Consider the following 12,649-nt stretch of genomic DNA (forward strand, 5'->3'; position numbering starts at 1 on the left):
GTGAATATGTTGTTTGTGTGCAGTGGAATGGAATTATAATTCACAGAGGATTCACATCTTACAGAAGCTCAAAAGGGTTTAAAGGAGGATAAGTAAAACATGCTGTGTGACAACCAATTTTCATATTACTGCTAAGGCTAAAAGGATTTTGTGTGAGCCGATTGTGTGGGTGTTTTTTTTTTTTTTTTTTTTTTTTTTCTTCAGGGCGTAAGCTGAATGTCTGTTGTCCTGCACAATGCACTATGTCATGCTGGTGTGGGAGTTTTGGTTTTTTTTTTTTTTTTTTTTTTAGTTTCCGATTTGACTCGGGACCCAAACGGTGTGTGGCTTTACTGTGCATTCACTGTGCTTATCCATCGCCAGGTTTGCCACCTGTATTGAAATGGGAGACTGCACAGAATAACATTTCAGCAGCATGGTTGACACTAATAAGATGTGTTATGCTACAGTTTAAATGTTCAAAACAGGGAAAATGCATAAAGTTGCAGTCAAAAATGGATTTTTGTGCTTGTGGTGCCATACCTCCTTTATTGTTAGTGATTGGCTGAATCTACTTGTGTTTCCCCTGTCACAGTTTTTTTGTAATATTACAAACCTTTTTACAGAAATGCTTGAATGTTGTTTAAATAAAAAGAATTAAAAAAATTCTTCAGAAAATTACAATCACTGGTGTGAAAAAGTTGCAAATGTCCAAAGAAAAACTTTGAACTATTGCTCAAGAGCACTTTAAAAGGTTGCAAGAAACTCTGGCTCCTTGGAAGCAGAAGAGGGCTGGCTCAATTGAAGGACTGGACCAATTCCAGATATTTCATCCACTGAAAACCTTTACTGAATACATATGAAGTGAATGATATGAAGAAAGTAGTGCTGCCAGTGTTAATCTCGTTAAAATGACATTAATGACATCAGGGGCTGCACAGCGCTAACGTATTAACGAGCTTAAGCGCGCTGACGTCGTGCAGCACTCGCATGGGGCGATCCGCGTTAACTCGCTAACAGAGATTTGCTGCGTTAATGCGGTTATGGCATTAACGTCATTTTAACAAGATTAACGCTGACAGCACTAGAAGAAAGAAACTTTTGAAATTCCATATCAAGCAACTTAAATCCCATCACGTCAGTATAGGAATCGTTGTTCTTATGGATGCAGGTTGGTGGGAAACATGGCCATATTCCAGATCAAGATTTTAAATTATAAGCAAATCATTGGTTCCATTATTATTGTGATCGCAGCATTCCCAACTTTTTTGGAAATGGGGTTAATGTTTATCTTTTCCTCCTGTTCATCTTTCTCCACTAATGGCTGATGATTACATTTCTGAAATTCTGTAAAGTTTGTTTCTTGGCAAAAAGATAGAAAGCACTGTAAGCTTAGCAGATAAAGGGAATATAAAAAAAGACCCCAAAACAATCATGACCGTGACTCTGAAACAGATGCTGCTGATGCTTCACGCAGCGATGCAGAATTTGTAGTATTCCAGAAATCTGTTCATATACTGTACGTGTAAATCACCCTCAGCCCTGACAGGGTTCCCACAAGCTCACCTTGTTGGTTTTTTCATAGCTGATAACTGGTCTTTTAAGACAGATGTTTTCATATTGTTGGTTAGCGGGCGATCACCAGAATAGCAGCTCATAACTATTTTAGGATGGTGTTTTTGCTAGTGTCATGATCTGACACTCTTATATTTTGAGTAGGAGCCAGTTGTTAGCGGTAGAAGTGTTTGGATTGGCTCCAGGAACTATCAGCAGGAGGTTTGGGAAAAGGCTTGACTGACTAAGACGGAATACACAGCAATAAGGAATGTACAGGCTTGAAAGTCTGCGCAAATGGTTTGTTAATAGAACATTTTAACAAGTGCTAAACTGAGACACAACACATATTAACATAATGGATTTTTTTTTTTTTTACCCAACTTGAGATGCATATCTGAAAAATGCCTGGCTGTGTTATTACCGGCTTCAGAATACCACGGTGACATGTCAACATGGTGCAAGACGAACGCTTCACTCCTTTGTGCGAGTTAATCTCACATAGGAACCAGATTTTGAGAGTCTGAGTCAGGGTTAGAGGCCAGCGGAGCAGAGGGGAAGCTGCCTGTGTACTTCAGCTATGGCCCAGGCTAACCTCTGACCTTTGACTCTCCTGTGCCACAGGGTATTCCTATGTTCCCATTGGTGACAGACAGGATGTGCTCTGTCAGCGAGGTCACAGCTCTTTTCTCCCTTTTCTCCGTTTTAGTTGTGAATCGCAGCGGTGTTGAATCTGAAAGTGTACAAGCATCCTCCTCCTCCTCCTCGTGCATTTCTAATGACATAAAACTGTCTAAGATGGATTAAAATTGCACGTTACACGCTGAAAACTATTGTTAAAGCAAGCATTTTTATAGCATCTAAGATAAAAATGCAGCAGTGTGTGAGAGGACTTTCATTATTTCATCTCAGTATTGTCTTTCTTTTCTTTTTAAAAAAATGAATGGACAGATGATTAACAGCGTGTGATTTCTTACACTGTTGGTTTGCGTGTTGCAAGAGAACATCAAGCATTCTGTTATTTCAACAATGTAGGACTCATGTTGACTTTGTCTTAGATAAGTTGGAAATTGCTTTGTTTCCTTTCTGAAGAAGGAAATTTCATGCAGGCTTTTCTTGCTGCTTTCCCCCCATTGGCAAAGAAACATCAACGACTTAAGCGGGTTTTACCCACCTAGTATGAAAACAATTGTAGAGAGCTGCCTCTCTGCTTCCAGTTGTTGTTGTTGCTGCTTTTCTGCTTTAGTTTTAAATCTTTCACAGAGAAGAGACTTTTTCTTTGTCCCCAGCAGGGACCAGATGGGCCATTTTCAAAAAGTGATAAATTTGTTAGCTCCTTTTTGTTTTATGAAGCATGAAAATTTCATTGTTTATGATGGTGCAAGGAGATGTTTTCCTTAAGTATGTGTTATGAAAGAGTGATATACTACAAGAGCTTAGGTTATGCATTTTCCCGTGCATGAAGCACCACAGTGGTGCCACACTGGATATATTAGAAATATTAGAATATAAAAACAGCATAGAGAGATTTGTGTTTCAGAGACCCTCCCCTCCAAAACAACTGAAGGGGCATTCTTCTTCTTCACCATCTGGTTCTTTTATCCTGTTCAACGAGTTTCTTCCCTCTGCTCAAATTTGAGACTCGCGCCTTGTTAATAAACTCAACCTCTTTGATTTTTGCCAGGTGTAGCTGCAGCGCTCGCCCGCACCGCCTGGCAAGATGGTGGCGTTGTCACTGAAAATCTGCGTGCGGCAATGCAACGTTGTGAAGACGATGCAGTTTGAGCCCTCAACAGCTGTCTATGATGCCTGCAGGATCATCAGAGAGAGGGTCCCAGAGGCTCAAACTGGACAGGGTGAGAATTAACTCTACTTGGTTGCAAAAACAAACTATGATTGGGGGTTTTCTTTGTAAAGACAAAGAGAGAAGTATAAACTTTACTGGCTGTGGTGAAGACTTTTGCAGCAAAAAGCAATATGATGGAAATGTGGCTTAGATAATATTTGATTTACAAAATGTAGAGACGTTAAAGTCTCATTTGGTAGGTTTATATGTCAATTACACTGCTTTAAATTGGATTGCAGTCAATAAACTAATGCTTGGATTAGATTATGTCACAATTTTGGCTGCTTTGCTTCTGATTAAGTCAGTGGGTCTCAAACTTCTTCAGACATGAACCTTCTTTCAGACCCTCCCTCCCTCCCCCCCCAAAAAACACAACTTGTTTTTGTGTATCAATCACTGATTCAAGTTGACATCCAGCGATTGAAATGTCAATATGACAATTAAATCGTGTTTAATTTGCTTTACATAAATCACATTTGTGTTAAAATTAGATTTCATTGGCTCTTTACTCTGCAAAGTTAGTCCCACAGTTTAAGAACCACTGAATTAAGCAACCATGGAATCTGAAATTTTTGCCATTACTTCCATGACCCCAATGCTAGCTTTCCATTTTACACAAGTAGCAGGTCTGACTTATCTGTTCCATTCAGCAGCACCAAAGTCATCATCCCTCTTTTGATTTTCCATGTTTACAGACTTGCCTTGCGCTCTTATGACCATTGTTACAGAACATGTGGTGAATGCTGTCATAGAGGGGTCATTATAGAGTTGATGTCATTTAATCTGATCTTGGCCTAGGGAGTCATTTTCAGTTCTTTAATGTCTAAAGTAGAGTTGTTTCTTCTCACTGCTACAGCTTCAGACTATGGCCTGTTTCTTTCGGATGAAGACCCCAGAAAAGGCATCTGGTTGGAATCTGGAAGGACGCTGGATTACTACATGCTCCGCAATGGGGTAAATAAATGTAACCGTGAATTATGGATAACTGGCATCATGGGGGCGACGCACGCACACACACACACACACACACACACACGCATGTGAATAACGCTGTGTCATAAACAGCATAAACTGATGCTTGGTGGTCCCAGCGTCTCACACATTTTCTAATCATTGGAGGTAGCAAAAATTACAAACACTCTTCACTTAAGTAGAGGTACAGATACTTGTGTTTTAAAAAATAAATAAAAAAAATACAGTTGTAAAAGTTGGAAGTACTGGTTTAACTCAAATAAATAAAAGGCTAACTGAACTTCCTGCCATAATAACACCATACTAATATAAAAAATAATATTAATACAAAGGAATGTGAATCTCATTTCAACCTAAATTCGAATTCTAATGAATTTATTCAGCTTGAACATCTGTTAAGTAGAACTGAAGCGGAGAAAAACTCTCTTTGCCTTTGCCTGCATTATAGATGAGTGCCTTTGCCACCACACCTGAGCAAATATACGCAGATATTATATGAGTTATCATGGCTGATTTCCCATAAAGGTGGAATTTAGTGAGTGAATCTAATCAGCATCATCAACTTAAATATAATTTACCCTTGATGGAACATAACATTGACTATGAACAGCACAGCTTTGCTGCACCAATCCAACATGGTGCATTACTGCAAACAGATCAGTGAAACCTTTGCACTTTAATTTGATTTGCAGAATATTTCACAATATGAAAAAAGCAAGATTATTCTATAAATCCCATATGTGTTTAAAAGGCTTTAAATTTCCACATTATCAAATGTCCTGGAGTAGCTGCCTTCTCCCTCTGCTGTCCGGCTTTACAAAGAGATGGAAAGATATAAAGTTAGAGCTCATTCTTTTCCCTTCCTGGGAAATACGGCAGCTGAACATTTAGTTAGCAGACACACTGTGTGACAAACTACAGACCAGCACTTTGTGTGTTTGCTGATATTTGGTGAGCTGCCAGAAATCTGAAATTACCCGTCACTTAAAAGAAAAAGAGAAGTTTACTCCCTTCATGCGCACTCCTCTTCTGCAGTGCTAGTTAGAATCAGAAGTATTGCGACCATAACCCCTGAGTGTAGTACAATAAGTCATATCATTTTGTGTATTTTTTATGTATTTTTTCTTCCTGTTTTTTGTCTTTTTCACCCTCCCCTTTAAGTGCGTAACCATCGATGGATCCACCAGTATATTGTCTAGTTTTGTTTAAATGTGTGTAATGGCAGGAAATATCTCCCCTCAGATGTTACCTAATGTAATGTAACAAGCCTATTTTCAAAATATAAGAAGTACAAAGTTAGAGGTACTTGTTTTATAATGTAGGAAGGACAAAATAATTCTACTTAAATACAATTTCAAAGTCTTGATACTTTGTTACTTCCCGCCTCTGCTAACAATACTTCTGTTACCTGGCATTAAGACTGGGAGTGGGAGTTAAAGCCTTGCAATGTTGAATATATCAGCAAAATGCTTCATTGTTTGAGTGTATTTAAACATTTTATCTGAATTTTAAAAAAACCAAACATTTTCGATCGACATAAATTCACTAAAGAGAAATTGAAACAGCTGCCAAAAATCTCATTCAGACACACATCATGCACAGGAAGACAAAACAAAGAAGCACCCCGAGAAAATAAAAGCATAAGCTAAAACTGGGAACCAAGACACTGAGAACATCAAAAGAAGATTTTAAAAGCGATCCTTAAAGAAGTGCTATAGCCAGCTTTAGATCGCTTGCCAGCTTGTTTCAGAGGCTCTGATTCTCACTGCCAAAGGCCTGATACACTCTGGTGTTCTATTTAACTGCATATCACAGCCCCTCGGTACATTTGTGCTTGTGGTTTTGCAGCTCTAAATGGTTTCTCCTCTTTAAATCTACCAAAGGCAACCCAGGTAGAAGGCATGACTGTGACCAATTATTCTGAACCAAATCTCGTCTCATTGTTGAGATTGGAGGGGAGCAGCAGGCTGTGATAGGCAGCCGTTAAATACGGTTTTCTGGCCTTTATTCTCCCCTCTCTCTACGCAACCTGGATGCTTGTGATCTTTTTCTAAGTAGTTACTTTGACTCGCTCTCTCTCCCTTCATTCTTCTTTCTTCATTTTACTCACATTTTCCCCCTCTCTCTACCTTTTTTGTTTTCAATCAGGATATTCTTGAATACAAGAAGAAGCAAAGACCACAGAAAATTAAAATGCTGGATGGGGCTGTCAAAACTATCATGGTGGACGACTCCAAAACAGTGGGAGAGCTGCTTGTGACTATATGCAGTAGAATAGGTACATCATATCTTTGTTTTCTTGTGCTGCCAATCCTCTCTGTGTTACAAATCTGTTGAATCTGTGCTGAACCTTTATGGACACACACACACAAGAAAAGAATAATCTTTCCATGTGAAATCCTTTTCCTCCTATCTCTGATGGGAATCCTTTCTTTCCCCAGGCATTACAAACTACGAGGAATACTCTCTGATCCAGGAGACGGTGGAGGAGAAGAAGGAGGATGGCATGGGTACCCTGAAGAAAGACAGAACACTTTTGCGAGACGAGAGGAAGATGGAAAAGCTGAAAGCCAAGCTTCACACAGACGATGACTGTGAGTTCAAGAAAGAAAATGAAAACACAAGTTTTCCCTATTTTTTTTATTTTTTATTTTTTTTAAAGTGAAGTCTTTTACCAGAAACATGTTATATATGGAAAGCGGCAGTTTAGTAGCCCACGTTCACAGCTCTCTGCAATATCTACCAGCTTTCACTGGAATGTGGGAGTACTAAATCTAAACTCCTGATCCCAGGTCAAAACATCTCACTTCCTGCCTATATTGCATCCAAGATAGGAATGCAGCTGTATTCTGTGCCTGTGTGCAAAATCACTGCTTCCTTCCCTTTTTTACTCCCTCACATATAGCAGAAGATTAAAGCCTTACTCTGTAATAAAGGTGAGCCTCACCTGGGAAGGACTGAATAGAGACGGGAAAGATGGACTTGCTTGTACTTCAAGAATAAGGGGATGTAGATTAGTCTGGTTGGGACCATAGTCTGTTTAATTTATGGTAATTATAGTTGATGTCAAATCCAAATAAATGTCCATAAATTCACTTTGCAGCATTTGTTGTCCCATAAGCTTATAATGTATATAAAACAAAGATGGAGCCACCATGAACAGCAGGTTTGAAGTCCCATCTTTACACCTCAATTCAGCATTTTAGCCGTCTTAGCTTTCAGAAGCCAAAAGTTACGGTATTTGGAGGAATATGCAGCCCTACCAAATCTGGGTGGCAAGGTGGATCCATAGACACAGATACCGGTTTATTAGTGCTAAGTAACATATAGGTAAATAGTTAAACTGGCTTGTAGTACAGTTAACTGCAAAGTGAGCCTCCAGCACTGCAAACACTGTTATGAGTTTAGCTACAGCGTAGCAGACAGCAGCTGCCTGTTTCAGCACCCACCTGCCACTTAAAGCAGCCACGCCCCTAACACTGCAGAACTTTTATGCTTTCGTACAATTTAAACAGTTTAGTTATAAAAAAGGGCCACGTGCCACAAATGAGGAAATTTGCTACAGAGATGACAGGTGGCCCTTTTTTTTCTTAATCGGGCAAAATGTATTTACATTTGCTTTTTCCAGCCACGAATGTGAAGATGCAATTTGGTGTTTATCAAAAACAAATACTCGTAAAAAGATTAATAAACAAACCACACACATAAAACAAACTTGCTATTGTATATGGTGAGCATTAAATAAAGATAATAGACCTATGCCTCTTTAACAAGAGATTTCTATGAACTTGTTATTTTTTAATTTTTTTAGTGAACTGGCTGGACCATAGCAGAACATTCAGGGAGCAGGGAGTGGACGAGAACGAGACTCTTCTCCTGAGACGCAAGTTCTTCTACTCTGACCAGAATGTAGACTCCAGAGACCCAGTTCAACTCAACCTGCTTTACGTACAGGTCTGGAACTTACTTTTAAATATGTCTTCCTCTCATTTTTCATTTCAGCAGTTCATGACTGTTGAAGCAGCAGTTTGCCAGTGTCAAAAACAGACACTCGGATAAGAGTGTCTCTCCTCTCCTGAGTAAAACAGGATGTGAGCAGACGATATGCAGTAAAACCCATTTTTCTCTTGTCTCCTAATGGTGACAAGCAGCTACAAAATGTGCACACGGCTGGCTTTTTTTGATCAATTAAGAATTATGCAAGTCTAGAAAACAGATACAGTGGAAAATGAAGTCATAAACTTGATGTCTACAGTTAATTACTGACCGTTTTAATTTGTCTTTTAGGCTCGAGATGATATCCTGAACGGTTCCCACCCGGTGTCGTTTGATAAGGCCTGCGAGTTTGGAGGGATTCAGGCACAGATCCAGTTTGGACCTCACATAGAGCATAAACACAAACCCGGATTCTTGGAGTAAGCATCTGTGTCATGACGTCTGTGGAAAAACTTTTTTTTCTCTTTTTGTCAGAAATAAACAGAAAAGGAAACAACAAAAGGAGAGTTCAGACTTTTTTCATGAGTTTCAGCTTCTTATTTTTCCTTTCTTTTCTAGCCTGAAAGAGTTTCTACCCAAAGAGTACATAAAGCAGAGAGGAGCTGAAAAAAAAATATTCCAGGTGTGTTCGTGTTGTCCCTTTTGATAAATGTACACATTGGTGCACAAGTGTGAAACGGGGGGATTTTCAGTGTTCTGAAAATCAATACATGAAAAATCTGACCTGCAGGAGCACAAGAACTGTGGCGAGATGACCGAGATTGAGGCAAAAGTAAAGTATGTCAAATTGGCGCGGTCTCTGCGGACATACGGCGTCTCCTTCTTCCTCGTCAAGGTAAGTTTTTAAAATCATCCATTTGTCCTTTTACCAAATGTTTGAAGTACCAATGCCCTATTTTATTCCTTCAAAAAGTAAAAATATAGCCTCAAGTTCTCTACTTGCCTTTTTATTTTTTTATTTATTGTAATAGGAAGCAGATTTTGGAATTAGCCGAACTGTAGTCGGAGCCTTTTATCTTCACAGCATGAAATCTGTCCTCTGGGTTTGGTGCTAACTGGATAAAGAGGCTGATGGTGGACTCAGCTTGTATAAACTGTCTGCTCCTATTTGAACTCTCGCAGCTCGTTTTGTCACCTTAAACTAAGCAGAGTACCTGTTGCAAAAAACCAAAATTTCAAGATGAAAGAATGCGCTGCGTGCAAAAGCAAGAACCCTTTTGTGATTTGTTTGCCATGCATTTTCCCCTTGCACACCTCTCTCGCTAACACACATACAAACACACACTGGCAGCACCTCCTCTGCAGGGAGTTCAGTGTGTTCCTGGAAGGAAACCAAATGTTGTCTGTGCAGCCGAGTGTGGCACTAAGATTATTTCAGAGTGAGTAGGGAGGAAGTGGAGTGAATGAGATATACAAGGAGACATTGCACAGGTAAACCAGCGATACTGAATCTCTTGAAGAAGTCCAGCTGCCAACAGATACGAGCTGATGGGAGCAATTTGCAGACTTCCAAATGCAGTACCTATAAAACTGTTCTGACAAGAGTATCAGAGTGACTTTCCCCCCCACGTAATTAGTCACAAAGAGGACATCCTGCAATGGAAATCTCCATTTGCATCATTTGTTCCTGTCAGCTTCGCTGCGCTCTAGTAGAAAATTGGATATTTCCTGGTATTACTGGGACAAGTCACTTGCGCTTTTCATTAATAGCTTTCATCACAAAAGGATAAAGCGCAAAGATGTATCTTGTTTTTTGTTTTTTGAAAAGGAAAAACAAAAAAACACTGTGTTGTAGGGCTGTGCGATATGACCAAAATCTCATATCCCGATATAAGAATTCCATCTTCCGATAACGATATAAATCACAAAAATGTAACATTTTCTGTAAATTCTGTGAATCTCGGACAGCTCGACTTGCGGGAAGTGTTTCCAGCTGCCTGTCATGCAGCTGCAGTCGAGTGCTTTAACACATGCATGAAACTATACATTTTTAGACATAAGTTGTAACGTCCGTTTTCTTTGTGAGGTTTTCTTTTTTTTTATTTCTCATCCGTAAATAATCTGCTCTTTCACGTGATTCAGTTTATTTTGAAAGGTCTCAACAGGATCTTGAGCTTTATTGTGAAAGGTCTATGTGGAACATAAACAAGCGGACACGCGGTGGTTTTACCGTCGTTATTGCTAACCAAAACACATAAAAACAGGCGCTTGTGTGGTTATATCAAATATAAGAGAAAGAGAGAACTTTAAGAAATTAATATAGCCACTACAGTGACCATCAAAACGATGAAAAAATGTTGCTGTAAACAGTTCATTTTGCGACACCACGAAACAAACGTTTTTATATCGTCATCTGATATATATCGTTATATTGAACAGCCCTACTGTGTTGTATTGGTTCAATAGCTTTTAGCGAGTGGCTTGTGTATTCCTTTATGCTATACATAAAAATATAGATAGCCATTATATCTGCTCACCTTTTGTTGTCTGTCATCATTAAGGTTAATTTTACGGAGCAGAAACATTTTAAAAACAACCGTGGGGAAAAAAAAAATCCGCCGATAGTCTCTAACCTATAACCTACAGAGTCCCCAGTGAGTTTACAGGCCCCTCAGGATTTTTGCACAATTTTCCTCTTTGCCCCTCGTGTCACAGTCCATCACTTTGTGTCTCTTCTCTAACTGCAGCTCCCGAACAAATGTTTGCTCTTTCCATCGAAGAGAAAAAAAAGGGGGGGAGAAATGTAATGCTTCATGGCTTAGGAAGCAACTTAAGTATAACATTAAAGGTTTAGTGAATACAGGAGATCTAGCAGGAGGTTGAAAGATGTTGACAGGCAGATAAAGACAAGATTTAAGATGCAACATTTTAATTGCTAACTGGGAAAAGTTAACGTTTTCCCCCCACTGGTTGAACAGATAAGTACCCATCTTGGCATATCATTGTGACAGAAAAATTAGACCTTTGTGCTGAGAGGAAGATAAATTTACATGATTTGTTTAACTTGTTAATCTGCCCTGTGCTTCAAATGTCTCTGATCGCACTTTATACCCTCAGTTATATTTTGTGTTTTTTGACAGTGTTGTAAAGTTTACATGGTTCAAATTTGTTTTTGCAGGAAAAGATGAAGAGCAAGAATAAACTGGTGCCGCGGCTTTTGGGTATCACAAAAGAGTCTGTGATGAGAGTGGATGAGAAGACCAAAGATGTAGTTCAAGAGTGGCCACTTACCACTGTGAAGAGGTGGGCAGCATCACCCAAGAGCTTCACCTTGGTAAGAGCCACATTTTCTACCTTTAAGCCTAAGACTTGTAGCACATTTATTACAGAAAGCAGGAGCTCTGAATACTTCAGTAATGCTGGCTCTGTTGGGGGGCGTGTTTTATCTTTTATTCATTCTGTTTGCACTGAGCATCTTGTCGCTAATGCTAAATAAGAGTGACAGGCTCACGGTAAACCCAACGATTCCTGCGGTGCAAACAATCACTGTTACGCTCAGCCTGCATGGCTTTTTTTTGCCCCTGGTGCACTTCAGATATTGAACAGACTTTTTTCTTTTTTTTGTCAGTGTCAAAATCCCTTCTTTGTGTCAGCAACATGGGTCTAATCTTGCAGGTCTGGAAGACGCAACATCTTAATTAAATTAACCCAGCCTCTTTCCTGCTGTTAATTCGGCAGAGTGCTCTGCCGTTTAGTCCGCGTGTTTTTCGTGACGCTGTGATTTCAGGTTTGATTTGCAGCTTTCAGAAGATGTCATGGTGGAAAGGTTTAGCATTTTAAGTGCGCGAGTGTAAAGAACTCTTTATTTTAATTAGTCCTTTTTTTTAAACAATACATGTGCAAGTAACCTTTGCAATGCTCCGCTGAAAGAAATCTTCAGCGTCCTGTAAAACGTCTACCCCAAGATTGCTGTTGGTTTAATCCAATTCTCTGTATGTTGCAGCTTTTTGATGTCAACCAGTGTTCTAATCCTTGCAGTAAATCCTTAGCCTGCACAGCGCACTCTGCAGTGGTTACTTTCCTTACAATCCACAATGAAATGCATGTATAAGGTGTGTGTGTGTGTGTCTGTGTCTCTGTGTGTGTGTGTAGGACTTTGGGGAGTACCAAGAGAGCTACTACTCTGTACAGACCACTGAAGGGGAACAGATCTCCCAGCTCATTGCCGGTTACATCGACATCATTCTCAAAAAGGTGAGACATTTATCTCTGGAGATGCTGATGAATCCTCGCGAATCAATATCTTCCTGTGACAAATGAATTCTCACATCTGTTGATACTAGACACAGCCCAGCCACTGTG

General features: G+C 39.5%; 1 protein-coding gene across 4 annotated transcripts in view; it reads left to right on the top strand.

Moving 5' to 3' along the window:
- The window catches only part of tln2a (talin 2a), a 104,349-nt gene that overhangs the window by 47,685 nt on the left and 44,015 nt on the right, over nucleotides 1-12,649 (top strand). For all 4 annotated transcript variants that reach the window (XM_005733354.1, XM_005733356.1, XM_005733355.1 and 1 more), the window contains exons 3-12: nucleotides 3,218-3,389; nucleotides 4,236-4,333; nucleotides 6,500-6,629; nucleotides 6,793-6,945; nucleotides 8,163-8,305; nucleotides 8,639-8,766; nucleotides 8,906-8,969; nucleotides 9,078-9,182; nucleotides 11,466-11,621; nucleotides 12,440-12,541. In XM_005733354.1, coding sequence (XP_005733411.1) covers nucleotides 3,254-3,389; nucleotides 4,236-4,333; nucleotides 6,500-6,629; nucleotides 6,793-6,945; nucleotides 8,163-8,305; nucleotides 8,639-8,766; nucleotides 8,906-8,969; nucleotides 9,078-9,182; nucleotides 11,466-11,621; nucleotides 12,440-12,541 — 1,215 coding nt within the window. In that variant the 5' untranslated portion in view covers nucleotides 3,218-3,253. The remainder of the gene's footprint in view (nucleotides 1-3,217; nucleotides 3,390-4,235; nucleotides 4,334-6,499; nucleotides 6,630-6,792; nucleotides 6,946-8,162; nucleotides 8,306-8,638; nucleotides 8,767-8,905; nucleotides 8,970-9,077; nucleotides 9,183-11,465; nucleotides 11,622-12,439; nucleotides 12,542-12,649) is intronic.

This window comes from Pundamilia nyererei, unplaced genomic scaffold (genome assembly GCF_000239375.1).
Source record: "Pundamilia nyererei isolate P.nyererei 1_Seehausen unplaced genomic scaffold, PunNye1.0 scaffold00051, whole genome shotgun sequence".
In the NCBI taxonomy this organism is placed as follows: Eukaryota; Metazoa; Chordata; class Actinopteri; order Cichliformes; family Cichlidae; genus Pundamilia; species Pundamilia nyererei.